At 49.4% G+C, this 26,740-nt stretch overlaps 7 protein-coding genes and 2 non-coding genes across 9 annotated transcripts; 4 read left to right on the top strand and 5 right to left on the bottom strand.

Moving 5' to 3' along the window:
• Positions 1-4,997: 4,997 nt before the first annotated feature.
• N0V96_010214 (uncharacterized protein) lies at positions 4,998-6,305 on the top strand (the record flags this gene model as incomplete). The annotated part of the gene is made up of 1 exon (XM_053195682.2): positions 4,998-6,305. The coding sequence occupies one exon, from the start codon at positions 4,998-5,000 to the stop codon at positions 6,303-6,305; it is 1,308 nt and encodes a 435-aa protein (XP_053047021.2).
• A 641-nt stretch (positions 6,306-6,946) lies between these two features.
• N0V96_010213 (uncharacterized protein) lies at positions 6,947-8,083 on the bottom strand (the record flags this gene model as incomplete). Its single annotated transcript, XM_053195683.2, has 1 exon — positions 6,947-8,083. One exon carries the CDS (start codon positions 8,081-8,083, stop codon positions 6,947-6,949), a length of 1,137 nt encoding a protein of 378 aa, XP_053047022.2.
• A 1,692-nt stretch (positions 8,084-9,775) lies between these two features.
• N0V96_010212 (uncharacterized protein) lies at positions 9,776-11,276 on the top strand (the record flags this gene model as incomplete). Its single annotated transcript, XM_053195684.2, has 4 exons — positions 9,776-9,805; positions 9,862-10,093; positions 10,156-10,704; positions 10,759-11,276. 4 exons carry the CDS (start codon positions 9,776-9,778, stop codon positions 11,274-11,276), a joined length of 1,329 nt encoding a protein of 442 aa, XP_053047023.1.
• A 3,434-nt stretch (positions 11,277-14,710) lies between these two features.
• N0V96_010211 lies at positions 14,711-14,782 on the bottom strand. Its single transcript has one exon. It is a non-coding gene; the product is annotated as a tRNA-Ala (tRNA).
• Positions 14,783-14,789: 7 nt separating this feature from the next.
• On the bottom strand, positions 14,790-14,895 carry N0V96_010210. Its single transcript has one exon. It is a non-coding gene; the product is annotated as a tRNA-Val (tRNA).
• Positions 14,896-15,351: 456 nt separating this feature from the next.
• N0V96_010209 (uncharacterized protein) lies at positions 15,352-15,867 on the top strand (the record flags this gene model as incomplete). The annotated part of the gene is made up of 2 exons (XM_053195685.2): positions 15,352-15,582; positions 15,655-15,867. The coding sequence occupies 2 exons, from the start codon at positions 15,352-15,354 to the stop codon at positions 15,865-15,867; spliced, it is 444 nt and encodes a 147-aa protein (XP_053047024.2).
• An 871-nt stretch (positions 15,868-16,738) lies between these two features.
• Positions 16,739-18,022, top strand: N0V96_010208 (uncharacterized protein; the record flags this gene model as incomplete). Its single annotated transcript, XM_053195686.2, has 2 exons — positions 16,739-17,135; positions 17,196-18,022. 2 exons carry the CDS (start codon positions 16,739-16,741, stop codon positions 18,020-18,022), a joined length of 1,224 nt encoding a protein of 407 aa, XP_053047025.2.
• Positions 18,023-21,451: 3,429 nt separating this feature from the next.
• N0V96_010207 (uncharacterized protein) lies at positions 21,452-21,759 on the bottom strand (the record flags this gene model as incomplete). Its single annotated transcript, XM_065758879.1, is given in 2 exon segments — positions 21,452-21,739; positions 21,754-21,759. 2 exon segments carry the CDS (start codon positions 21,757-21,759, stop codon positions 21,452-21,454), a joined length of 294 nt encoding a protein of 97 aa, XP_065612402.1.
• Positions 21,760-24,575: 2,816 nt separating this feature from the next.
• Positions 24,576-25,159, bottom strand: N0V96_010206 (uncharacterized protein; the record flags this gene model as incomplete). The annotated part of the gene is made up of 4 exons (XM_065758878.1): positions 24,576-24,826; positions 24,887-24,950; positions 25,011-25,021; positions 25,108-25,159. The coding sequence occupies 4 exons, from the start codon at positions 25,157-25,159 to the stop codon at positions 24,576-24,578; spliced, it is 378 nt and encodes a 125-aa protein (XP_065612401.1).
• Positions 25,160-26,740: the final 1,581 nt, after the last annotated feature.

Here is a 26,740-nt window from a genome sequence, read left to right as displayed (position 1 = left end):
CACAGAACCAATGAAGAATCGGAGTCAGCGCGTTGACGATTTGCTATTAATTACTATAATCCAAGGTACATACTCTTATCATGTGTTCACATCCAAGGTTGCAAATCAAAATGATTTGATTCTGGAGCTGAGCAATTTCATGCTGCTTACAGAAGACTGATTTCATCCCGCTCACCCCCGCATATCTCACGTGTTTAGATACTTGGTTGGACGATAATGACCTTATTAATGGAGTCTCAGAGACTGGAACCCGCAGCGCGAATGTGGTCGGATTGACGCGAATGGCGGCATGCATTATATTGAGGGCTTTGGCGTTGAAGCCTTGGTGTAATTCGTCACGATGTTTACGGTCGACTAATTATGATTGGACAGATCAACTGAAGAAGCACAAGGGAACCTCAATTAGGAACGAGCGACCAAGACAAGGTCATCCGAAGACTTATGGCGCATAGATAATGTGGTATTTTCAAGCAGGACTTTCAAACTGCAGTCAGCTTACAAAAGTTTATGGGCATTGAGAACTTGAGAAGCGGCGCAGAAACTTGACCTGGAAAAAAGTTGCTTCCCCAAATCTTTGGAGTTTACATTCTCGAGCATTTCAATGCTTTTTGCTGCATTCGCTCACAAATATGTCCCAGCATGGATCAAAGATTCACTGTCCAAGTTTTGCACATGAGTCTTCCTCGGATGTGTAGCTTTTCCATGAAGGCCGCATATGAAGAGTTTAGAATGCCGACATACCACGGGTTCGCTTATATGGAAAGACCGCAAGATCATCTCCGCTGGTTCGATGCAGTCCAAGCCAAGTATCACAGAAAGGGCAAGCTCTTTACGACCAAAGATTTTAATGATTTGGTAGGAGAATGGGCTGTTATCTCAGATAATCCGGCGATCGGGTTTGTAGAGAAGCTCCTCCAGACCTGTCCTGCGGTGACCCACTCCTACCACAACCACAAAGATTAGCTGGCTCATCTAGCTATTTAGACTATAGTTGTGCTTGTCAAACGAGATGTGAGTAAATGCTACAAGTCATATGACGAAGGTATCATCAGGTCTTTCTTTATCTGGAAGATGTGGGCTGTACTTCATCTGATCGAGCCTCTTCAGACGCTGAAGCCCGTTACGGTTACACGGGATCTGCAATACGCAATGTTCCGCTGCAACAATCAAACGAAATGGCAAAGAAACGCCAAGATGATATGCCAAGAGCATTCCGAGAAAATACGGAAGCTTGTTTCTAAAGAACGCCTGTTAGAGTACAAGCTTGGTTCGGAATGGGAGCCATTGTGCATATTCCTCGACAAGGAGATATCGGACATGCCTTTTCCACATCTTAATGGTGGCAAAGTATTTGAGCTGCGGATGCACGATTTCCAACAGAGGGAGGTGAAGAGAGGGCTAATGGCTGCGGTGAGGATCATGAGGTATCTGATCGTGCCTATAGCTGCGTCTGGTATTGCTCTGGCCTTAACGAGAATCTGGAGATTATGGGCATGATATTTGGTAGGCCCGTACCTCAAGACTATTCTGGACGCTGAGGATTGTCTCGGAGCCTGGCCGCATCGCCAATGCGTGAATAAAAGATCCGGCGCATGATGCCGATAGCGCCGGCTCAGATTTCTCACGATGAATGGGACCTATGGGGTGACGCTAGCTTCTTGGAATGATAGAAACGTTTATAAATTCACTCCCCATCATGTCGAATGCGCCACGGTTCCAAGGTCTCAGCGCCAGTGCCCGGCCCGTGAAAGGCAGATCTTCTACCCAAAAGGTGAAACTTTGTCTTACCTCATCCTAACCGACTTAGACAGGTCATCTCCCCGACGGAAGCGACGGAGTACAAGCATGGCCAAATGAAAATGATCTGGGCAGACGACTGCAAATCGTCTACACCTTGATTCAAGACATGTAGGCCGGAAATTGGCCGTCGAATTCTTCTCTGCTCATGGAATGCCGCCAAGGGTGATTGATAGCAAGCCATCACAGGCAACAGAGCCAGAGCATATGTGCTCCCATGTTTAAGGTATCCCTTAAGTTGCTTTGAAAATTGTCTTGGCCTCCGCTTCTTTCGCTGCTTGGCTTCGCCACAAGAAGAACTCGGACTGATGGTGTGCCCGACTTTGAGGTAGTCCTAATGGTCTAAAACACTATTCTTCCTCAAGATTAGTAAGACGCAATCCTTGGCTGCTCGTCCGCTGTCAATTCTCTCGGCGCTAAGCTTGCCCAAGACCTGATCTGGACCATGTTGGAGGAAAAAGGGCTTGGCGTAAGCACGTCTCAGTCATAACATTAATCAGCCGGCTACAGGAGTTTAGCCGCACCACCAAGGTTGTTGGCCCAAACTGACGATACTTGCATCTAGTGAGCATGACCGTGAGTTTAGCGAACGTAGCACTATGTGCGATTAAGTCAAATAAAGCCTGTGAAAGAGGTATATGCCAGTAGAGAGACCGGTAGAAAACTCGATTGGAAGCATTGGGCAGGTTTTTGTCACCGAGAATAATCTTCACTAACAAGAAACCAACCATTTTACACCATTTCCTCTCACATCTGCACGAACTTCCTACTATCGTTGTAATCGCTCACTCCATCAAATTCAAAATGTCGGGTCTTCAGTACTTCTCGTACAATGGATATGGCGAGAAACTGTTAAAGGAGATGCATTACAGCCAAGCAGTTCGAGTTGGAGATAACATTGAGATATCCGGTCAAGGTAGGTGCAAGCAAGGAGTGTATTATGTCCAAATATGTCGCTCACTAAACCAAATTCAAGGCGGTTGGGACTCGAAGACTGGAGAGGTTCCCAGTAATCTCATGCAGGAAATCGACCAAGCATTTGAAAATGTTGACATCACCTTGAAAGAAGCTGGCGGCCAAGGTTGGTCCCAAGTCTTCCGCATCCGCTTGTATGCACTTGACGAGGCCTGGACTGAAGATGGCCTTGGCCGAATGGTAGAGAACATGAAGAAGTGGGTTCCCAACCATGCGCCAATTCTTACCGGTATTGGGGCCTCAAAGCTTGGTCAACCTGGTATGCGGCTTGAAGTTGAGGTCTCGGCCTTCGACCCCAAAGGTTCCAGATAGACTCCAAGATTAGTTCATTGCCGCTTTTGGTACTTGGACAAGCCCAGACCTGATACCATTTCCGATGGCTTCTGACTCATTCGTGTATGAGATTAAGTAGTTTTGATAACTCCTTTGAATCAAGGTCATGATTCCGGACAACTAGAGGCAGTTGCAATTAATTGTTCAATGATACTGGTGTCGTATCGCCTTGGATTCAAGAACTCTGAGTAAAACAACCCGCACCTATATCATGGGTATCACAATTCTCATTGAAGTGCTTGATGACTACACAGTTGTCGTAAAAAGCTACTGGGCTTGAGGCCTTGAGCGCTACCTCTTTCTCTGCCAGTACCAAATTCCAACACCAGCAATAGCAACCGCTGACGAAGTGATAATTCGCATCGTCTTCTTGATCGCGGGAGAGACCACCATCTCTGCGGCAACATGAAAGTCGGACATGGCGTTGATGCGCGGGTAAGGTTCCTCGGGCACGTCTTTCCCTAAGAACGTGCAGATCTCTTCCCAACCGAATCCCTTTTCAAGATTCAAAACCAGAAGCTTGTCAGAAGGCACAATTGCTTTCACACTCTCTAAGCTATTACAAACGTCAACATCTGCTTCTAGTGATTTGGAAGCGCAAGGTGATGACTCACTACTCGACATAGCTATTGGAAAGTGCTTCATTGAAGCCAGGGTCACTAGGCTCCAGGCCGCCAGACCACCTGTATGTCATGGCTTTGAACAGTGCAGTCAGCTCCCAGATGAAGCTGTCAAAGTACCTGGCGATTGACAAAGGCGGCTTCGCTAGCTTTGCATGATAGGCTCCGAGGGATCCCGCGATTGATTGGGCCCATGACTCTGGGGTACGCTCCGTCAATATAAACTTGACATCTGGGTCTTCCAGATACTCTTTGATGATATTTGGACAAAGATAGCAAGGACTTTCGACAATGCACTGAAGAGGTAAAAATGTTAGGCGAGTCCCTCTAACCAGTTCTTAAAGTCGGTGCACCTGAACTTACATCATAACCGGCGAAGAGTTTGTCAAACTCAGCTCGTTGAAATGGCTTGTCGCTATCATTGGCGATGATAGCCTCTTGAAGTGCTCTCATCTGCTGAAAGCCATACGGGAGGAGCTCTGAGATGTGGAAGGGTGTATACCCCAAAGTCTTCAATGCTTGCCATAATCCGAGAGTTCCAGTACTGGTAAATAGATGAGTTACGTGACTCCAAACCTCGGTATCAAGCCTTCTCTGTAATTCTTACCGGCTAGGACCGAGTCCAATAACTTTCATCGAACGGCCCTCTGCGGGAGCGGGAAGTCTATCGACAGCTCGGGACATTTTGACAAATCTGTGAAGGATGCAGTAAAGCTTGTTGGCATGATGGTGTAACCAGCGCGGTGTCGCTGACCCTTTTACTCGTAACCTCCAAATGTCTCTCCGCTGATAGACCCCATCGCAACTGCCGGGTTACCTACCCCAACAGCCCCCGGCTCGTTATCAACTCAATCAATACGACAATGACTCGTGATGCTCCCCGACTCATGCGTGTGGGTTCCCAATGTCCGGGGTAATAATTGAATTTGTAACGTCGTATCTCGACCCGCATGGTACTTTTCAATCAGCACTCTGCAAAGATATTGTCAAGATAGCTATCTCGATTTATCCTTGCCATGGGTCGATTATGGGTGGTCTTATCCTACAATCATGTGGTGTGTTGTTGGTATTGACAAATCGGCACGTATAAACGAATCAGGAGCTTTAGAGTTTGAGGTATATCGATAGTTTCATAATACCTGCTAGATGCAATAATTATGTGTCTTTCTTTCGTGCTGCAATGCCAACTGAATACGCCAGGTTTTCGTCCAATCACCAAATTCAGCAGATCATCGCCATAGCACTGTTTAACTACACCGCCCTGTGAACACGATGCACCTTTCAACACCAGACGGGACGGCCTCGGCTACGGCGATGGCCACCAAAACTCGTCAACCGCTCAAGTTCTTGTTGCATTGTTTCTCTGCCACCGGCCATGTTTTGCCGATGCAGGCCGTCGCCAAGGAGTTGGTTGAACGTGGCCATGAAGTCGTTTGGACAACCATAGCGCCCCAGGAGCAGCGAGTCCTTGCATCGGGAGCAAACTTCGTCGCCGCCGAGGAAGTTATGAAAGTAGATGCCAACTTGGAGGGTGCCAACCCGAAAGATATGGCCGAGACGGCAGAAGTCATGTTCCGAGGGCGTGTCACGGCGCAAGTCGCTGATATCCGCCGAGTCCTGAAGACATTCAAGCCAGACTTTGTTCTCAACGACGCTCTACCTCAAGGTGTCGCAGCGCTCTACGAGCTGGGCGAGATTCCCCCCTACGCAACTCTGGGGGTTGTGCCGTTGTATCTGCCCGACATACGGCCTGAGCCCATCGAGCATGCTGCTCAATCTGCTTTGGGACTGCTCATCAGTCAACCACAACTGGTTCTGCCTACAATTAACCCGGAGAGAGAAAAACTCGGACTGCCTGCCCTCAATGTCACAGACACGTATTCTTACAGTCCTTTCCTGCACATCCAGGCTTCGTGTCCTTCCTTGGAATTCCAGGAGGGCCCCGAGCCTATTCTTCCTCAGGCTCGATATGTCGGACCTCTGGTTACACGTCTTGCAGGTACAAATGCTGGTGTGCCAACATGGTGGCAAGATGTCCTCGCCGCCAAGTCCATTATTGGAATCACACAGGGCACGTTTGCCATGGACCCGACCTCACTTATCATTCCCGCCATCAAAGCGCTGCAGGACGACAAGAGTCACTTGCTGGTTGTGCCATCCAAACTTGCCGACGAGATTCGCGATAGGGTCAAGATTGAGGGTAACGTCCGCATCGCGGATTGGGTTCCCTATGACCTCCTCCTTCCACGTTGCCGCCTACTCGTAACGAATGGTGGATACGGCAGCGTGACGCAGGCCCTTTCACACGGCGTTCCTCTTGTCTGCGCCGGAACTTCGGAAGACAAGAAGGACACAGCTGCGCGAGTGACTTGGGTTGGGGCGGGTATTGATCTGAAGACCGATACTCCCTCAGTGGATCAGGTTCGCAATGCAGTTCACAAGGTGCTCAATGAAGCAAGTTACAAGGAGAATGCGACTAGAATTGGAGAGGAGCTCAATGCACAGGGTGGTGCCAAGAGAGCGTGCGATCTATTGGAAAAGGCGGCGACAGAGCTAAGCGCCCCGACGGGGAGAACATAGATAGAAACTCACTTAAGAGGAATAGAATAATGACGTAGATTCCATCCGAGAGCTTATAGAGTTTAAATCTGCAAGCAGTGACAGGATGACAGCAAACTCTGTTCTCGTAGAGTCCCATTTGGTTTGCGTCACACGTGTGTTAATTTACGAACCCAGTCAGTTTTCTGCCTGTCAGCATTTCGCCAAGAAGTGATACAACGTTGTACGCTGCCATCGTGCAGATAACGCGGAGTTTAAAAAACCAAATTCAACACCACTTCTAAACACGGACCAAACGTTCGTCCCGATGGGAAGCTCGGACTTTACGACATGCACATTCATGCTAATAGAGGATTTAGAATGATGGGCAAATAAAAGTCATCAACGTCATGAAGTACATCGGATATCAAATAATAAAAAAGAACTACACCACTATACACCAGCCAAGTATCTCATCACTCATTCATTGTCATGGCCTCCGAGCCTGAATCATGTCCTTCTCGCAGTCAAATGACTGGGGGCTGAGATATGTCACCACCCTCAATTGCCCCTTGGCCAAAGCACATCCGACGTAGTAATGACTACCACAACGAGTTTCCAGAGTTTTGCGCCCACTAACAGATTCGTCAGCAATTGTGAGCGACAAGTGGGTTGAGAGGGTCTTACAAGATATCATTCAAGGCTTGTTCGTAGTTGTCCATCATTGAGTCCGACCGACGGGTAGAGAAGAACTTGCGAAGGCGGGCAAGGACATCTACATCATTCTTGCTGAAATAGTTGGGAGAGATGTACACCTTTGGTGAGATCGCTTTACCACATCCGAGGGTGTAGTAGAAGCCCGGCGATGCACGTCCGGGGGCATCATCATCGAGAACATCTGGTGCGTCCGCCAGGAAGGTCTTCCAAAAGTCTTTGAGGTCATCAATCGCCTCGCCCGACATATCGAGCTTACCCCCGAGGGTCAGACAGTCCATCATGTACTCGAAGGTTGTGTGCTTTGCTCTGATGTACACCTTGATGCGAGCATCTTTCGGCGCGAGGCAGTCGATGGCGAGGATGCCCGTCTCGAAGTTGTATTTCTTTGTCCCTTCTCTAAGGAAGTCTAGAAGGGGCTCGGCGCCGAGTGATTGAAACTGGTCGGTCGGAAGGCTACGAATAGACTGCTCTACAAGCTCGAGGTTTGTGATGCCGAGCTCTTCGGCCTTAAGTCCGGGATAGATGTAGATCTTCATGACAGGCCCGCTCTTCTCGATGTCGAGGGCCACTACTGTGCCTGCCTTCGGCGTTGTCTCTTCGATGAAGCAGTCCACGGTCTTTGTCCGCGTGCCATGGGGCAGGATCCGTCTTGTGAAGTGGTTGTACCATTCCAGGTCCAGGTTGGGAACAAGCTTTTGTTGCTGAAGCTTGAAGATCCAGTCGTTTGTTGCGTGTCTGTTGAGAGGGTCGATCTCTGTGCCAGCGTGGAGACCAATGGGCTCGAAGGAGTAGCGAATTACAGCTTGATTATCGCGACCCCATTCCCAACTGAAATCGATGGGAGTAGAGTCTGGTGTACCGGGACTTCTCCATCTCCTGACATTGCCGTGGCAATCTGGTGAGGGGCCGAGTTCAGGAGCGACAAACAGGGAGTAAAAGTTGAGCTCGCGGTATTGGTCTGCTGTGCTGTAGCCGGCGTACTTCAGGAGCTTGGAAAACATGCGCCCCGTCTTGTCCCACCAGAATTGGGAATCGTCGTCCCTAAACCGCAAAACGGAGTTCAGGAAGTCCCAGGGCTCATTTGACATGATCATTTCACCCATACTGAATATTGTGCCGCAGCGCAGAACGTAGTGATTGGAGCAAAGTAAGGTGGGAAGTAAAGATCAAAGTGAAAGGTCAAAAGCGAAGGCAGCTCGGTAGAACCCCTAAACGATCTAGCTGGTGTTATATCACATACCTCGACGTAAACCCCGCGACAGCAATAACTGTAATAGCCCCTCAGCTCCCACAACTTTGCCATCCCATCGCCGTTGGGGCCTATCCGTAGGTGACGATTCTTGCCTAGCTCATTGGTTCATCCGATGCGGAGGTTGATACTGGGGTTCAAAGTCGTCGACTCGTGGGAATGCAAGGTAAATGTGTGGCATAGGCCTGTCAAGTTTCGTGATAACTTGAACCGACCAGGGGATCCTTGACGCTCCACGATTGCAGCGCGGCTTCCAAGGCGCGGCTTCCAAGGTCGATGCTCGCCAGGTGGCGGTTGCATGCCGGCGGGAGCCTTCTACAAGGACTGAGTCAAGTCATGCTAAACATCAAGATGAAATACATTTTAGTCACATACTACTTCTTACCTATCCGCGCCTGTATGGGGACTACATCTAGGGTATCTGTTGGCCAGATTACGTCTCGGTCGCTGTGACTCTTGGCCTTCTTCTGACGGGGTCCATACGGATATAGATACAACCGTGAACCTGTCGTGACGGGCATAGGTGATCTCGATACGAAACCGTTTTCGGAGCAGTCCTTTATTCCAAATTTCTAATAGCTGAATTTTCCCAAGAGAACGCGACCCTAGATCTCCACTAGTTAGCATACATGGCCTGATGACCATAAGGAATGCTCCGGCAACCATGACTATGCACGGCTAGGTTGTCTGAAGGTCGGAGTGGGGGGAGATAAGCCAGACTGCCCGCTCAAAGCCCATGTCATGGGGATGTTTCGAAACAGGTATATCTTGTTGCTAATCAATACTTGGAGTTCATCACAATTGCTTATACGACGACTATAGAATCCCCCATACACTATCTCATTGACTAAGCAGCTTGGCACGACCGTTGGAGACTGGCCTTGCCGGGAGCTTGCCGCTCGGATCGCAGTAATGCAATTTTGTCATTCTAAGTGAGGAAGACTCCACAAATCGAAGCTTTCTGGTACCTATCTATCCATATCGGCACCATAAACCGGGCCCGGCACTCGGCCAAAGTATAATAAATTAACCTGGACTGTCGACGAGTCAGGGCACACTCCACGATTACCCCAGAAGCCAAGATGAGCATCGACGTCGGCCTGCCAAGAAGGGAAGCAAGCTCAACTGCCTTCGGGCTTATCCGCTCCCATTCCCAGTGCTTCGGCCGTGGGGTTACTCTAACGGTGGAACGTAGTGACCGGAAGTTCAAGCGTTGCTTAATTGGAAAATTGGAAAAGATAAGTTCACAATTGGACCGCGTACGATAGGGACCTACCATCTGACTCGCGATGCGGGCGTAAAGCGATCCGACGAGTACCGCTATGCGTCATATCATCGAACAATCGCCCCCCTTTGGGGTCCTTTGGGGTTGCCATGCCGTCCTTTCCACATCCCGATTTACTCCTTGTATGAACCCCCGTGCTCTCTCCTGGGAGACTCGACTCGCGGCGTTGCTCTTTCGATCCAATTGTTTCATCAACGACCCCTCGCAAGCAATAATACGATCAGCGGGGTCTTACAACCACATCTGACCAAGGCAGTTAAAATGGCGCTTTTGAGCCTTTTGGCTCTCGCAGTAGGTGTGGCCATGAGACTGGCAGAGACAGACTGCTGATTCAGGGCACTTCGCAGGCATTCTTGGGAGTCGTGTCAAAGTGCTTTTACAATGCCTTTCTACACCCACTCAGCCGCTACCCCGGTCCGAAGCTCGCCGGTGTGACGAGGGCGTACTACTTGTTCTTTGATGTTCGTGGGGTAAGCCACTGGAAGGTTAAGGAGTGGCACGAGAAGTACGGAGAGGTGGTCCGCATCGCCCCCGGCGAGCTGTCTTACACTTCTGGCCAGGCTTGGCAAACGATATATGGTACGTTCAGAGAGATCAGCATCGACTTGGCACTCGGTCGTTTTAACGCAACGCCTATTTAGGCTTTCCCAATAAGGAGGGCACAGGTAACTTTGAGAAAGATGCTCAGTGGTGGAACAAGAATGTCAATGGCGTCGAGAATATCCTCACAGCCGACGATGCTGGACACAAGCGTATGCGCCGTCTCCAAAATCCTGCCTTTTCGGATAAGGCCCTCAAGGCTCAAGAGTCTGTCATCACCGGCTATGTCAAGCTTCTCATCCACAAGCTCCACGGGCAGGCATCGAGTGGGAGCGCAAAGTCCGCGGCTATCGTGGACATGAACTCTTGGTACAACTTTACCACCTTTGACATCATTGGCGATCTAGCTTTTGGCGAACCCTTCTACTGTCTGCGCGATGCTGAGTGGCACTGGTGGCTGCATGCTGTCTTTGATATCTTCCAGGCTGGCACCTACCTCCGTGCTGCCCGTCGTTTCCCGTCGCCGCTGTCCGAGATGCTCCTGCTTCTCATTCCCCGCCGTCTTATTAAGACGAGAGTTGCCCAATTCCAGTTTGGTGTTGAGCGTGTGAACCGCCGTCTCGAGCAGGAGACCGATCGTCCCGACTTCAGTAGGTCCACCTCGACTAGACTCGATCAAGGCAGGCCACTAATGATATCTACAGTGTACTACATCTTGCAAGGGAGCGATGAGAAGGGCATGTCAACCGAGGAGATCTATGCCGCTGCCCAGGTCCTCATCGTTGCCGGCAGTGAGACCACGGCGACAGGTCTGACTGCAGCCACCTACCTCCTCTGCGAGAACCCGCAAACTTTGGCCAAGCTCACTGCAGAGATCCGCAACACTTTTGAGAGCGAAGACGACATCACCATCCAGAGCACAGCTGGACTGAGCTATCTCAATGCTGCCATTGAAGAGGCCCTTCGCCTGGGACCTCCTGGCCCTGGGACATTTCCTCGTGTGGTCCCTGACGGCGGAAGAATGGTCTGTGGACAGTTCGTTCCTGCAGGTTACTCAGTCGGTGTTCACCACCTGGCTGTCAACCGATCTCCGATTCACTTCAGTAAGCACGACGAATTTCATCCCGAGAGATGGCTTGGGGACCCAGAGTTCGAGTCGGACAAGAAGTTAGCGGCCCAGCCATTCTCATTCGGGCCAAGGAACTGTATTGGAAAGAAGTAGGTTTCAGTTTCCCCCTTTTCTTAAATGTGGCTGACCAATTCCACAGTCTGGCTTATGCCGAGATCCGGACAATCATTGCCCGTGTTGTGTGGAACTTTGACATGAAGTTACACGCTGACAGTGCAGGCTGGTTAGGGAGGCAAAAGATGTTTACTACCTGGCATAAGACAGAGATGAAGGTCTATCTTTCCCCGCGGGCCAAGTCATCATGAGTGAGCACAGGTATTACTCCGTATGGCAAGGTCCAGTCTGTCGGCGACCTTTTATCGGGAACGAATTGGTCACTATACTATGTTCTGCCATATTATACCTTAGTCTGCATGCCAATACAGCGTAAAAACTGGTTTGAGGTCTTCACAGTATGGACTTTGGGTACTGCAAGAAAATGAAGCATGATATGTACATATTACTCGTAAACCCCAAATGAAATGAAATCAAGCAATCACTGTCTTACCTGTGTCTTCAATCGCTGCTATTACCAAGCTTCCACCAGCGAGTACTCACAGTCACGTAGAGGCGCATTAGTCTGGTCCTCTAGGGCCTAGTAGGTTTCGTTATATCGAATCAGTGCACTACACTCTGGGCGACGGGCTACAGCAGAGGCGGACTTATGCAATCTAGCTTCTATTGGTCTCCTAGGCAGGGCTGAGGATTTTCCCGGTTGCTTCACTCCATGTTGGCAACATATGGGCCGGACCCTCCAGGATCCTACCGAAGCCGGCATGGACCCGCTCCACGAACTTGCTCCATCCTACCGTAGTTTATACAGTGGTGCTTCGGGATCATCGTCCCAGAGCAAGGTAACATGGGTCTTGGATAGGTGGGGATGTAAAGTTGCCAGAGTGAGACTTCGTGGGGTCGACAGCCTCCGAGTTTATACAAAGCATGTCGCAATCGATCACAGGACGGAGGTAGACTCCATGGGGTATGGCTACACGCCTCACAGTGGGCGAAGGAAGCTGATTCTTTGTATTTAACCTCCAATCCTCGCCTTCCGGAACTTTGTTCATAACAGGCTTAAGTTGGACCAGATATCGAAATGACGGGAGCTTCTGTCATCTCCTTTGGCCATGACAATAGTTCTCCCCAATACGACCCAAGATGAGCTGCGATAGACCGTACGAGCGTCTGTCCCGCGCCTCCGAAAGCCCAGCAGTCTCTCGCCTTGTGCATCAACACGCCCCAATAAGCCAGCACCACCAACGCCTCGGGCCGTCTTTGGTCGAGCAGGCTGACATACTCGGCTGGCACCCGAATTGACCACTCCTGTACCGTGCTGTACCGCCGACCCGCAGGAATGTCCGTGTTACGATGAATGTCGAACATGAGCTGCAGGTGCTCAACAGCCTCCTGGCACGCTGCTTTAGATGCATCGTTGAGGTCGCTCGTTTCAAAGAGGCGCAGCAGATGTCTACACTCGTTGCCGGTCTCGTACCGTTCTCTTCTGATTATCATGTTCTGCACGAAGCGGCTCCCTGCACCTAGATGGGTATCAAAGTGAAGCCGGAGCCTGTCCCACGAGCCCCCTACGACGCTCCGGACGACCCGATGGAGGCCCATGCAGTGGACTAGCTTATCCAGAATGACTGGAAGATCAGCGGGTATTGAAAACGTGTCGAAGAGAACGTGTTGACCGAGCCAGGTCGAAAACAGGAATACTGTAAGGAAGTCTTCATCAGACAGATCGCCGTCAGCCACCGTAAAACGTGAAAGGCTTCTCGTCTGTAGTCGAGTTGCTTCGCTGCGATAGAAGGCCTGATCTTCTCCCGGCAAAGTGCTCTTGTGTGCTGCAGCTATAGCTAGAAGCTCGTCCATCAAAAATGGGACCCGGAAGGCTTGCTTCAGTGACATTTGTTGGTACTTTTGTCGCGTGAGAGTATCGCCGAACCCTTGGCTGTAGCCCAAGTTATGCTCGAAATGGTATAGCAATTCCATGTGCCGGAGATCGTACGGTTCTGTCGGCACATGATTGTTACGGCAAGTCGCTTGCTGCGGGGTGATGGGCACCGCTGGGCTTGCTGTTGATGACTCTATTGATGTTGCTGGGCTCGGACATTGGTACGAGAACGTGGATGATGATGGTACTGCCGCCTCAGTGTCGAGGTATGAGCATCTCCTGAGAGCAGTCGTGCAGTTGACGCATGCCGGCCGGGACTCGTCGCATTTTACATGACGTTGCTTACACTCTTTGCACCCAAATCTCGACTTTCGATGAGGTGTCCGCTGGCGCATTTTGCCAAGAGCTTCCGATGACAGGCGGGCGAAGTGGCGTAATTAAAACTGCCGATGTTCCTCGAGGGGCTTTCACTCCCGAGTTTCGGGCGAATGTGAAGCAAAAGCAGCCCGTCTGATGCGAATACACTGAGATGGAATAGCTTCAAGAAGCAATAGAGAAATCAAGCCATCGAATGAATTATTACCAGAAACATAATCGGGAAGGGCAGAAAGACTCCTTTAAAGTCTCGGTCCAATCTCAAGCCCCGCTAACAAGCATATCCCTGGACCATGCACTGTGCGACCGAAGACGCCTTTCCAGCTCGCTCGACTTCATGGAATGAGTGGCAGTGCATGATTCTGACGAGTTTGCGATCACTAGAGAACGTCGATTTCGCGAAAAGAAGTTCAAGATGATCAGAGGTTTTATACTCAGCTGTCCTGCGTCAAATATCTGAAGAAACCGTGAAGGCATGGTCATCCGGACAGAATTCGAAATACGCGTATATCGTGGGCTGCTAGTGAGATCTCGTAATGTCCGTATGTCCAGAGGTGGTTTCGTTGGACGGTTCGTCTGATGATTGGTCGAACTCAAAGTGAAATCCCATAAAGAGATAATGCAAGCCGACCTTGTTCATGTAATTAGCTATAAATATGCAACATTCTACGTATGCCTCGAAAGTTCAGGCATCACTTCAGGAGAACAATGAAATGTCTTCTTCATTTGCAACGCCATCCACAGTCCGGATATGTCAGATCGTCACTGGGTGACACGCCTCGAAGAAGCTCATCGCCTGTCTTAGCGTCCGTCGTATTTATCCCTGCACGTATTGTAAAGTGAGCGATTGGACAGTCGATGGCAGTCCAAACCCGAACCAATTAGAACCTTCTGAGTACGGACTGGTCCACAATGTCGGTGGGCACCAGTGTCCTCAATATTCTGATTCACGGACACCCATGGTGTTACTGCCCTCTGTCTCTCATTATGAATTCGAGTTAAATGCTGGCAGATTGTCTTATTCCCCTTCTATCTCTTCCACTCAGAAACTTTTCGGTCCAAGCACTTCCACTGGTATGATAAAGACTCCTCAATGGGGAAAAGATTTGTCTCCAAATAGAGTAGCCGCTCACCCACCACACCCACGGAAACCACCACCACAACGTCAAAAACAACATCACTACACAATCTTGAAGTTCAGCCCACGATTACGACAAAAGAATGGACGATCTGGGAATCGAACCCAGGACCTACCGCATGCTAAGCGGTCATTATACCACTAAACCAATCGCCCAGTAGGATGATCTAGCCCGGACTTGAACCGGAGACCTTCAGTGAACAGTGAGATTATCGTGAGAGAGTCTCAACTTGTTAGACTGACGTGATAACCAACTACACCACCAGACCATATGAATTGTTGAAGGCGTGAGCCAGAGATTGCCCTAGTGTGGGTGGAATCGTGCCCCGTTGAGCCCTGGTGGAGTTGACAGCTCAACTCGCAGGCGGGAGCTCCGCACGGAAGACCCCCGAGTCCACAGATACCGGCCCGGCATTCGAATGATACCAAGCCCGAACCAACCGAGCCGGCTGAGAAAAGACCCTGCTGTATAATGGTAGACAGACAAGAGTTCCTTTCCCCTTTCTTGTTCCGGTGTTCCCTTTTAAACTTGTCGCCAAGTTCTAATACTGCGCCAGTCGGGGCCAGCTGGCGATACTTTCCAGTTTGATTATCTAAGCAAATGCCAAGGGGTCGCTCTTCGGTGTTTCGCGCTCTCAGCCCACCGGCCCATCACGTAACTTTCAGAAGTGAACCACCGAATCTCACCAGTTCATCTCACATCTCACTCTCATCTCACGTCCCCAATGTCCAGCGCTCAAGCAAACGAGACGACCTCGCTCTTGCCATCACGAAATACCCACCCCGATACCACCGCCGAGGAAACAGAGACAATGAGCAGCCAGGCCTTTTGGAGAGTCGGTGCCATCTTCGGCGCCACCGCCGTCGGTCTCGGAGCCTTCGGAGCCCACGGCCTGAAGAACCGCATCTCTGATCCCGCAAAGATTGCCAGCTGGTCCACCGCCGCTCACTATCAAGTGAGTTGCTCTCATCTTATTTCACTCATCATCATCAGTGAGATCAGTAGCTGACCCTACAAACATCATTAGCTTGTCCACTCCGTTGCCATTCTCATCGCTCGATCCAACCCCCTCGCCGCCGGTCTTTTCACCGCCGGCGCGACCATGTTCAGCGGTAGCATCTACGCCCTTATCCTCAACCCTGATCTTAAGTTCCTCGGTCCCGTCACTCCAATTGGTGGCCTTGCTCTGATTGCTGGTTGGCTCGCCTTGGCTTTCACCAAGGGTCGCGTTCGTTTCTAAGCCTAAGCGCTTCCAATGAGATGAAGTCCATTGTCGTGCACTCAGTCTCTGACCCAGAGGAATGCAATTGACTCCATTCTTGTAATACTACCTGTATCATAGACACCTAAGTTACTGCGGGCACCTTCGAATGCACATCCACTCCTCCTGAGACAGACTGTTCCCATTTGACTTATCATTCATGAATCATGTCTTTACCTAAAGCAGGACTGAGATGGGCTCACATGCCTGCTACCTTCATGTCAGCTTCAACCCCTTCTCGTACACACTTTCCAATCGAATATCGACAGGGGTAAGAGCCGTTAGTCGTTCATGCGTAGTTGCCGGGCGCCCTGGCATGGAAGGGGTTGCTGTCAGCTTACCATAACCCCTGAGACCAAGAGCCGCCGGGGTAACACGGTCAGCCCTACGTGATATCGAATACTGGCTGCGCACCATCTTGAGCGAGCAGGAACTTCCGTTCAGCTTTTGCTAGACGTCTGGCTAAGGTGAGTTGGATAAATCGTACTCAAAGCAGCTTCACGGGGTTCAATCTTGGCATAGTTGCCTTTCTACATCGAGCATATTCGATGATGACCCTTGTCCAGATGACAAGGTTTGGGCTGGGGAATTGGCTATTCATACTCAGGTGACATTTTCCGCCACCAAAATGACAAGTCGTGGATTATGGGGTCGACAAAGGTGTCAGATATGTCCGATTCGGTTCTGAATGGTACCCATCTTCGCCGAGGAAAGAATGAGCATCTGACAAATCGTCTCTCGATCAATCACGGCAAAGATCTATAAAGATGTCCACAAAGGAGGATACCTGACAGAGCAATCACTGAGTTTTCTCTCTCATACCATTCCCAGTTTCTCAAAAATAACAACCATGACCAATCATCAAACCTCACGTCCCAAGACCATGCGCGCCGTGGTCTGGGAAGGCAAACCCTATGAGATGGTTGTCAAAGCAGACATCCCACTCCCGCGTCTCAAGGAGCCCGAAGACGCCATCGTTCGCATCACCACATCTGCTATCTGCGGCACTGACCTTCACATCTACCATGGCATCATGTCCAGCGCCGAAGTGCCCTATCCCGTAGGCCACGAGGCTATGGGAATTGTCCAGGAAGTAGGGGATGCTGTCGACAATCTGCAAGTCGGCGATCGCGTTGTCGTCTTTGGTCTTCCCGAAGACGGTGTCATCGACACTGACAACCAGATCTTCCCTCAGCTTGGTGGATTCGGTCTTGGCAAAGACTTTGGCGATCTAGGTGGTCTCCAAGGTGAGTATCTGCGCCGCTAAATACTACAAAGATATAGAATGAAGCTAACCTTAATTCCAGCCGAGTACGTCCGCGTGCCCTTCGCTGACAGCTCCCTCATCAAGATTCCTAAGAAGCTCTCCGACAAGGAGTGGCTCTTCCTCAGCGACATCTTCCCCACCGCATGGGAAGGGCTGAACTGGTCGGGCTTCCAGCCAGGCGACTCCGTGGCTGTCTTTGGTGGCGGTCCTGTGGGCCTGCTCTGCGCCTATAGCGCCGTCATTCGCGGTGCTAGCCTAGTCTACGTCGTAGACCACATTCCACAGCGCCTGGCCAAAGCCGCCAGCATCGGTGCCGTTCCCATCAACTTTACCAAGGGCGGTGCCTCGGCTTCGGAGCAGATCTTGGCCCTCCATCCCGGCGGCGTGAACCGCAGCGTCGACTGCTGCGGGCAGGAGTGTGTCAATGCCGAGCTGAAGCCGCAGCAAGATTACATCCTGCGTGAAACCATCGCCGTCACCTCTGTTGGCGGCGGGATCGGGATACCTAGCGTCTACTGGGCCCAGGAGAAGAGCGCGGGCGCACCTAATGCAGATAAGATGAAGAAGAACCTCAGTCTGCCAATGAGTGACTTTTGGATCAAGGCGCTGACGATGAAGAGTGGCATCGTTCAGGGGCAGCCGACGTTTGCTGCACTGGTGAAGCTGGTCGAGAGCGGACGGGCTAGACCTGGTTTCATTGCTACGGCAGAGTACGACCTCGATGACGCTCCCAAGGCGTATAAGAGGTTTGATAAGAAGCTCGAAGTCAAAGTTTTGTTCCGTGGCGCTGGCAAGGAGGGGAGGGACGACTATGAATGGGATGAGGAGGTGGAGTTGAAGAATCAGGGGGGCACTGAAATGCGGTAAGCTTTATACCTGCGCTATGTTGAAACATGATACTCACGAAATGACAGGTCATCTGGAAGAGCCAAGAGAGCAAGATTGCACTAGGATGAGCTCTTCTCTGGCGACGTAAGCTTGATGGAAGCTGGAATCTTCTCCATAAATAATGGTTGTCATTTTCAATGAATCGCAACGGTCCGCTGACTCCAACCTGAACGTCAAATTTCCCTCATACCTCTTTGCTGACCCTGAGACTTGTCCTATGGTATTCATGTTATAAATCCATACACGGTTCATCCAACTCGAGACCAGAGTATTTCACATTGTCAAAGACTTTTTGCGCTACTTCAACATCAGCACACTGGTACCATGCTCTGTTTACTCGCCCACTCATTCTTAGCAATGCTGGAGTACGCCCGGAAGAGTTATGACCTGTGTTTTACTCTCTTTTTGCCCCCATGTCTATTCGTTCCGAGTTTCCGATTGGCACAGGAGCACTGATGGTGGACATGGCCCGCTATTCTTCATTGAAGAATCATGATGACCGGGGAATCGATGAAATTCGCGGATGAATTCCCCATGATCAAACGGGGTAAATAAACTTGTCCTCGATGCGAATTGAGTCTCTCTCCATCTCCCCCTCTTTGTGGACCTAAATCAATGTCGTCATCAGTTTTTGCGTTTCAAGTCCCTCGTGTGGGTATGCCGAGGCTACGGCCATGCAGCCTCCATATCTGGGAACCTGATAACGCTATTAGTATAGAGCCAGTCAGAGATTACGAGGTCAACTTCGGCGCATGTTGTGATGTTGATTGAAGAATAATTTGAACCGTGAAGGGACTTGCCTATCAGAATGCTCGGGGGCTCTGCTGACGGTGCAGTCATTGTAGGCATATTGTTGAAGGGCCGTCGAACAGGATTGCGACAAAATTCTGGAGAGACGCTTCGATTGCCGTTGGTGATGGAGCTGGTTCCGTGCTTCTGGAGCGTCGTGTAGCGGAAGTCGATGATCGTAGAGTCCAAGGTCAAGTGGTTTGAAGGAGGGGAAGAGCGTGCTAGTGGAGTGATTGGTGATGGACTTGAGTGGCAGTATTCGTTTTGGCGAGACCAGTATAAGCGATAATCATGCCCTAGATTTGCTGCTTCGCCTAATTCAAAATTCCGCCGTCACGGGTGTTAGACCGAATGAGGACCTGTACCCAGAACCCGGCGCAGAGGAGGATCAAGGCGCTGCACCGGAGGCCAAAGGCAATACCAGAGTTAAGGTCGCCTCCCACCCCCCTTACACCCCTTGTTGGTTCGAAGCGTGTTCGTGTGTTGATCGAGGGTTCTTCACAGCGACAATATTCTTTGACGCTGGGCGATGGATTTGAGATTGCCGCGTGTCGCTAATGAAGAGGACATGAGCTTTGGTGAAGACATGACCCGAATCCCAGCGGTACGCTTTCGGACACGCCCCACTTCATCCACGATAAAAAGAGAATAATTCCATGGCCAGCAGGTCGCGTAGAGGTTGCAGGCGAGGCTGGTAACGACGCGACGGTGAAGTCGATTTGCTGCGAAAGGGTGACCCTTGAGTATGTCAAAGGACCGACAGCGAGCCTGACGTTGACTAAGGACTCTGTTTCTCACTCTACCGTAACGGTATGATCTCCATAGAAGCTGACGAAGTCTTGAGGGCTGATGGCAGCGGCGACAGCAATGGTCTGTGTCGTGATAGGGTCGGCAGGAATGGCGACCTCGCATTCACAATGCCTCTTGTTGTGCATGAGCAAAGGTAAGTTGCTCCAACGCTTTCACTTCCGAGAAGATCGAATTACGGCTTCGAAGGTCTTGCAAGAAGTCCGAGTGAAGAGATACCAAGAGAGTCGAGAAGAGTCAGAACGTTGATCTCGGAGCTGAGGGGGGTAGAGGGAAGGCTGTTCGGCGTATACAGGCGAAAAAATAACGATGTTCATCACTCAGCTTGAGTGGTCGTGAAAGACAGCGGCTGATCAAGGCATTGCGGCTGGTGTTCGTGTTGTCGTCAGAACGTAAGGGGGGATTGGCGTAGAACGACTGCTGGGCCTTCTTCCGCATCTAACGTGTCCTCGGATCTTTGGTCAACTTCGGTGTCACATCTGCTGATGCAAAGTCTTCAATACCGTTTCTCGTGATGGCTCAAACCAATCCGCTTATCAAATAAGAAAGTACTTACGTACCCTAGTCACTTGAGGTTCTCTATAGATTTGTGAGTCGAAATCATCAGACCAACACGACGTGGAGTCTTAATCTCGTTTCCGAGGCGGCGAATTGTCAACTCTTTGTCGGTCCGCGTTAGTGAGGATGTTTGCCAGAAACTGAGAGGCTCACCGTGTTACCCATTTGGCCGGAATGCATGCTGCTGCGGAATTGACGGAGGCGTAGCAAAAGCATCGGACACACTGACTCGTTGATTCGGGAAGGAAGCTTAGTCGGGCTACTTGATAATCCGAGGACGCGGGGACGACCACACACAGGTCGAGGACGACGACCACACACAGGTCGGAAAGGTTGATAACCACACGCAAGTCGAGGATGACGACCACACACAGGTCGGAAAGGCTGATAACCACACACAGGTCGAGGATGACGACACCACACAAGTCGGAAGAGTGAATAACCACACACAGGTCGAGGATGACGACACCACACAAGTCGAAAGAGTGAATAACCACACACAGGTCGAATAGTTGGCGAGTAAACTTGCCCGGTATCGGTCAAAGTACCACTAAGGAGGTGTCAGGATGATTCCGGAATGCGAACATCTCCCTATGAAGACGCTGCCGTTGGAGAGATCTCTAGGTGAAGAAACGAGCTTGACCGAGAGACTTTGACGAGAAGACCTTGACGGAAAGATGTTGAAGAGGTGTTGTTGGACAAAGATTGTTGGAGAGATGTCGTTGGAGAGGCGTTGCTCGACAGGTGTTATTGAAGAGGTGTTGATGGAGAGATGTTGATGGAGAGATGTTGACGGAGAGATGTTGACGGAGAGATGTCGTTGGAGAGGCGTTGCTCGACAGGTGTTATTGAAGAGGTGTTGACGGAGAGATGTCGTTGGAGAGGCGTTGCTCGACAGGTGTTATTGAAGAGGTGTTGATGGAGAGATGTTGACGGAGAGATGTTGACGGAGAGATGTCGTTGGAGAGGCGTTGCTCGACAGGTGTTATTGAAGAGGTGTTGATGGAGAGATGTTGACGGAGAGATGTTGCTGATGCTTGCTTTTGACCTCGCCTTTATGTCTTGTGTCAGAAGACAATGGGGCTGCTTTGGCTTCGGCTGATGATGCCTACTAGACCTGAACAGGGTACACAAAGGAAAATGCGTCTGACCCACAGTCCCCGGTAGTCCAGGCCCCCATCCGCTTCCACGGCAAAATGCCTTGCGGCAAGATGCCTCCACGGACAGGGGTGACGAGGTCGTCGTCAATGTCTCTTAAGTAGAGCCCTCCCAATGCTCCAGAATTTCGAGCATCGCCTCGCCAAAGCTGCCAAGGCTATTGTCGCCTTCTTGCTCCTCCTCCCCCTCCTCCTCCGCGGGCCCCTCTGACGCCGCCGGTGCAACTTCGGCTGCTGCTGCTGCTTCGCCCGCCTCCCTCAGCGACGAAAGGGCCGCATGCCCGGCTGCGGTATCCCTGGCAGCCTCGGCAGCCTCGGCCTCGTCGCGTTTGGCTTGGAGGTAGACTTCTTTGGCGAGGTTTTTGACCATGTCGATGGTAATCGGCTGGTCTTTTTCACGTTCATGTCCATGGAAAGATATGTCAGCCCGGGGTACAGATATAGGATACTGATTGTGTAAGAATAGAGATATAACTCACCGCGAACGAGGATCACCTTTATCGGGCGCCGGCGGTCCCAAACTGCCAGAAGGCCCACCAGAACGGCGGTGGCGGCAGCGGCAGCACAGAGTACCTCATACTAAAAGTGTACTTCGTCCTTTGTCCACTGCTCTTGGACCCACCATCGGTAACCCATCTTGTGCGTGTGTGTGTGTGTGTGTGTGTGTGTGTGTGTGTGTGTGTGTGTGTGTCGTTGTATGCTCGTGTGCTTGTGTGCTTGTGTGTTGTTGTGGTTGTGTGTTGTTGTGGTTATCATCGTCAACCAGGTAGTTACAAAGGATTGGGCTCAAGGAAGCAAATGCACATTTACTACAAAGATGGAAAGTTCGTTTTGCATAAGGCTACTTCTGCATGTCAATGGGCTAAGGCGGCAGGAAGGGACATTGGCAATGGATAGATGTCACTGGACTTCCCCCTGGATCCTGGATGGAATTGTGTAGGTACGGACTTGACAAGCCCCAAAACCACCTACCGGGGCAGTGACGGCCGCAGTCTGCATTTGGCACCTTACTTGTTACTTTTGGACCCATGAGTTGCGTCACTGACACCTCAGGAAGTTGCGACACCTTTGACCTTGCTCCAACCGTTTCCAAGCAAAGAGCAGTTGCAGTGTGACCCCTGCTTTCGAGTCAGAGGTTGGGTTTGCACCACTTGCCTTGGTTGAGCTGAGGACTTGGTTGCCGCCAGAATGGTGTTTGCTATAACCTTGATGATACGGACCCATGATCACTCTGCAAACTTTATCTCTCCATAATTTATACCTTGAGAGCGAACTTGGGCGGCGCAAAGATTGATTTCCTGGTGTATATATAGGCCCTCGACACTTGGACAGGGACAAGAATCAGTTCAGAGATCATCTTGCTGTTGTCATTCATAGAGACAAAAGCCTTGACTTGATCTCTATCGTCTTCGATGATTCTGCACTTCATGAATCCATTCTTTGTTTCTTGCAAATCCTCTGATGAGATGCAACGACCTGCCTTCACAACGCATATTTTAGTAGGAAGCCCCTCGACGGTAGACCTCGGTTCTCATTGCCCAAACGTACCTAACTAATGGTCATGTAGCTTTTCAGTGCAGCGTTCTTCCCGTACCGATGGAGTCATCCTCTGAGACTCGCTCGGTTTTGAAGTACCGGAACAATGACGGGATATTTCAACGCTGGGGTATTTATACAGGGCAGGTCGTAGGACCCAGACGAAGCCGGACTCGCACACAGACCTCCATCTTGCACAGACTTCCAACAGAACTCCTGTTTGAAATAATGGATCTCTTATCTCCAGATGATCTTTACTTTTTTCGACAGTCTTCGGCAATCTTTTTGCACGCCTTTTCCCACCGAACCTTTGCTAGATATCATAGTAAGGACTCACCTGCGGAGCCCGAAAGCAAGGACGTCGGAAAGTCCCTCATATCACGATTGATGACGGTCTTGATGGCCTGCCTACTGTTCTTGCGCCTGGCAGATTCGAAGAAACAAGAGGCCTCTATTAAAGGACAAATTCAACAAAAGAGACAGATGCTGATGCGATTCGACGTTCGGCAGCTCTCGTACTCAGACAGACAAGATTTTAGAAAGCGTGTCCAAAGGGGGGTTCTCTGCAAAGACTGCGCTTTGCGTGCGCCGAGAAGAAGGTACAAAGGTTTAATCTGTATCGACGCCTTGTTCTGCCTGTATTGCAGAACGAAGCACTTGAGATCTTGGTTCTCGGATGGAATGTCGACTCCAGAAACCCAGTTGTGCATCCCACGGGAAGGGAAGCTAATTATCTGCCCACACTATCAGCAGTCATTCAAAAAGATGTATAGGGACAAACTTACAACAAGATTGGACTCCGATGATTATTACATTCAATTATTTGAATGCCAGCTATGCGCCCCGGTGTTCAAGCTTGGTGGCGGAATGGCCCCTGGTATTTACATGACCCGTGGGACTTGGGTGCACGGTATTATCAAATACTATCAGCAACCTCTATTGATAGCACGATGGAAACTTCCCATCTGCAAGATCGGTCGAGGGGAGGTGCTCACCAAAGAGCGTCTTCAGCAATCTCTTCGGGGGCTACAGCCGCTCAGTCATTTTCTATGCCCTCACGTGGCTTTTGACGATACCTTTCTCATGCGGGCCTTCGAACAGGGATACTGTATCTGCTTCCAAAACCCCTCCGACCGGGGCAACATTTGGCACTGGCACAGTCCTGAAGTCTTAGAACTTTGCAGGTGCTGCGCGTGTCGTAATCGTTCCAACCCCGATTTGATGGGCAGATTCATGGCCGGCGGCAATGCATGTCGACATCTCGTCAGGTGCCCACGCTGCCCAACGGTTTATGAGTGGATTTTGGATGGGCGTCAGATCTTGCTTGAAAAGGAACAGTCCTCTTTGTATCTTTCCCTATATTCTAACAGCGAGGGTATTTTCAGAGTTCGACCAAAGTTCGGCCAGCTAAGTCTAGAGAGGTGGATCAGGTGTCTTGACCCTATGACATTCCGTGGCAATGAAGCCTCAAGGTTTCAGTTGTTTTGTATACGGGAAGGGTGTTCTAATGCTGTGCCTGAGATTTTGAGATGGGACAGGTTAGTTTGGGAAAGTCTCACCCCACCAATTATAGGAGACAATTGGGTATACTAGGATTGATTTACTTCATTTCATATCATCGCGCAACTTCAATGCTCGCCTATAAAAGAATCTTAGCTACATGTATACCGCACACGTCTCACCATTCAACTGAAAGCGGGCTTCTGATCAGCACCCTTAACATCGACCAAGTACGAAACTCGATCTTTGCAGTAGAACTCAACAGCAGGCTTCCCCTCCAAGCTCGCCTTTCCCTCGTCAAGCCCACCAGCCTTGATGCACGTGACGTCGGCCATCAAGTCCAGCTCGGTGTACAAGCTAGACCCGCAGTTGGAGCAGAAGAAGTGTCTGTTGTTCTTGCCCGAGTCCCCAGTGATGTCGTAGAACTTGGGCTCACCTAGATGATCAGGGTTTAGGGCATATTCAGGGAAGAACGTGGGGGGAGAGCCTCTCGTACCTTGGGTGACCTTGAAAGATGTACGAGGGACAACGGCGTTGGAGGTGAAGGCTGAGCCGCTCCACTGCGTTGAATTAGCTACATGTATTGGAATGATGAGAGTAATGATATTAGGTTTTCATACCTTTTGGCAATCTGTGCAGTGGCACAGGGCGGTGACTTGAGGGTCCTCTACTTCTTATCAGCGTGGTTCACTGGATGTTGCAATCAGGTCAACCTACCAGTACTCTCGTACTTGATCGCCTTGCACATACAGCTTCCCTTCAGACCCATTTTGTGCAGTGACGTATGTACCGTTCAGTATTAAAGTGTAGAAAAAAGTGTAAAGGATGTAGTGAAGTTGAGATGTTCGGAATAGGCTGACTTTAACCGTTTTGGACGAGGGGGGAATGCTCAGTACGGAACGTCCGATCGCCGTCTTTATACGTGTTTGAGAACTTCGGCTAGCGTTAGTCCCGGCAACAAGGAAGCTGAGCTTTCTCCTCTTCCTTCTCCTCTTCTTCCCTGTCTGTCATGATTAGAGCATTGGATGGGATGGAGATGTGCGGGGTTAGTTCGCTCGTTAAGGTAAGCACGGTAAGGGAATAGGTGCCGTGGAGAGATGCATGGGCCATCTTTCTTTCCATGCTGCTCACTTGCTCCATCTATCGGCCTCTTGATTAGATCTCCGCGGGGCGTTAGGCGAATCAAAACATTCGGGTCTTCTCCAGTTTGCCCTGCTTGCTGACAGATCACCGTGGGATGCAGAAATGACGATGTCGTCAATGCAAGGGCGCAAAAGATCAAAACATTCGTACTAGCTTGGAACTTTCCCCCAACAATTTTCGGAACATATATGTTATTACAAAACACTAGAAAGTAGTAAGTGGGTATTAGAACAAGATACTAGCTAAGGAATATTAGCCGCCTTTCTTAAGCCACCATCACTACCATAATTACTGTACGCTTTCCAATGCGTAATCTATAAGGAATATATAAGAAATAGAAAATAATTATAGTAATAATAGTAGAAGTAATAGTAGTAGTGGCAATAGTAATAGTAGTAAAAGTAGGCCTAATAGAAATAAAAAAGGAAAGTATTTAATAATAAACTATCGTATTACTTACTTAACTAAATTAGTAACGTACTTATATAGCGAGCGGTATATTATAATAAATAATACACGTCTTTATAATTCTACTCTTTTTATTTTTAAAATACTTTTTCTCTATATATAAATATATAATCCTTTTAAATAAAAAATTAAATTATCCTTATTATTATAGCTAGCTAGTTATAATAAATATATTAATAAAAAATTAAGGTTATAATAACTAAATAAATAATATTATAATCGTAAATAGCTTCTTTAAATATTATAGCCAGCTAGTCGTAGTAAGTATATTAGTAAAAGTTAAGGCTACGAATACTAAGTAAATAATATCGTAATCGTAAATAGCTTCCTTAAAACTATATTTATAAATCGTGAGGTAAATAAGGCTTTAGTAATTAATTATAATCTTATTAAAAGGGTTTCTTAATAAAAATAGTTAAAAGCGATCGTAAAATCTAATACTAAGTTAATTACTAAAGAAGCTATAAGAAGTCTATTCTTAAGCCTAGCTTAAGTCTATATTATATATAAGTCTTATTCCTAAATATATTTTTTTATCCCTTAGGTTATCCTCGATTAATTTAATTTAAAATAATCGTTTTAGCCCCTAAGTCGTATTAGATTAATTTAATTTAAAATAATTCTTATCTTATTAATACGTAACTTATCCTATAGTTCTTTTGTTTTATAAGGAGTAGCTATATCTTTATTTTATTTATATATATAGTATACTATAGCTACCGCGGTTAGTAGGTTAGCC

This window comes from Colletotrichum fioriniae, assembly GCF_027942845.1.
Source record: "Colletotrichum fioriniae strain IMI 355084 chromosome Unknown scaffold_14, whole genome shotgun sequence".
NCBI classification, from domain to species: Eukaryota; Fungi; Ascomycota; class Sordariomycetes; order Glomerellales; family Glomerellaceae; genus Colletotrichum; species Colletotrichum fioriniae.
Note: the sequence above shows the minus strand (reverse complement) of the source record. Positions and strands in the feature narration are given on the sequence as shown.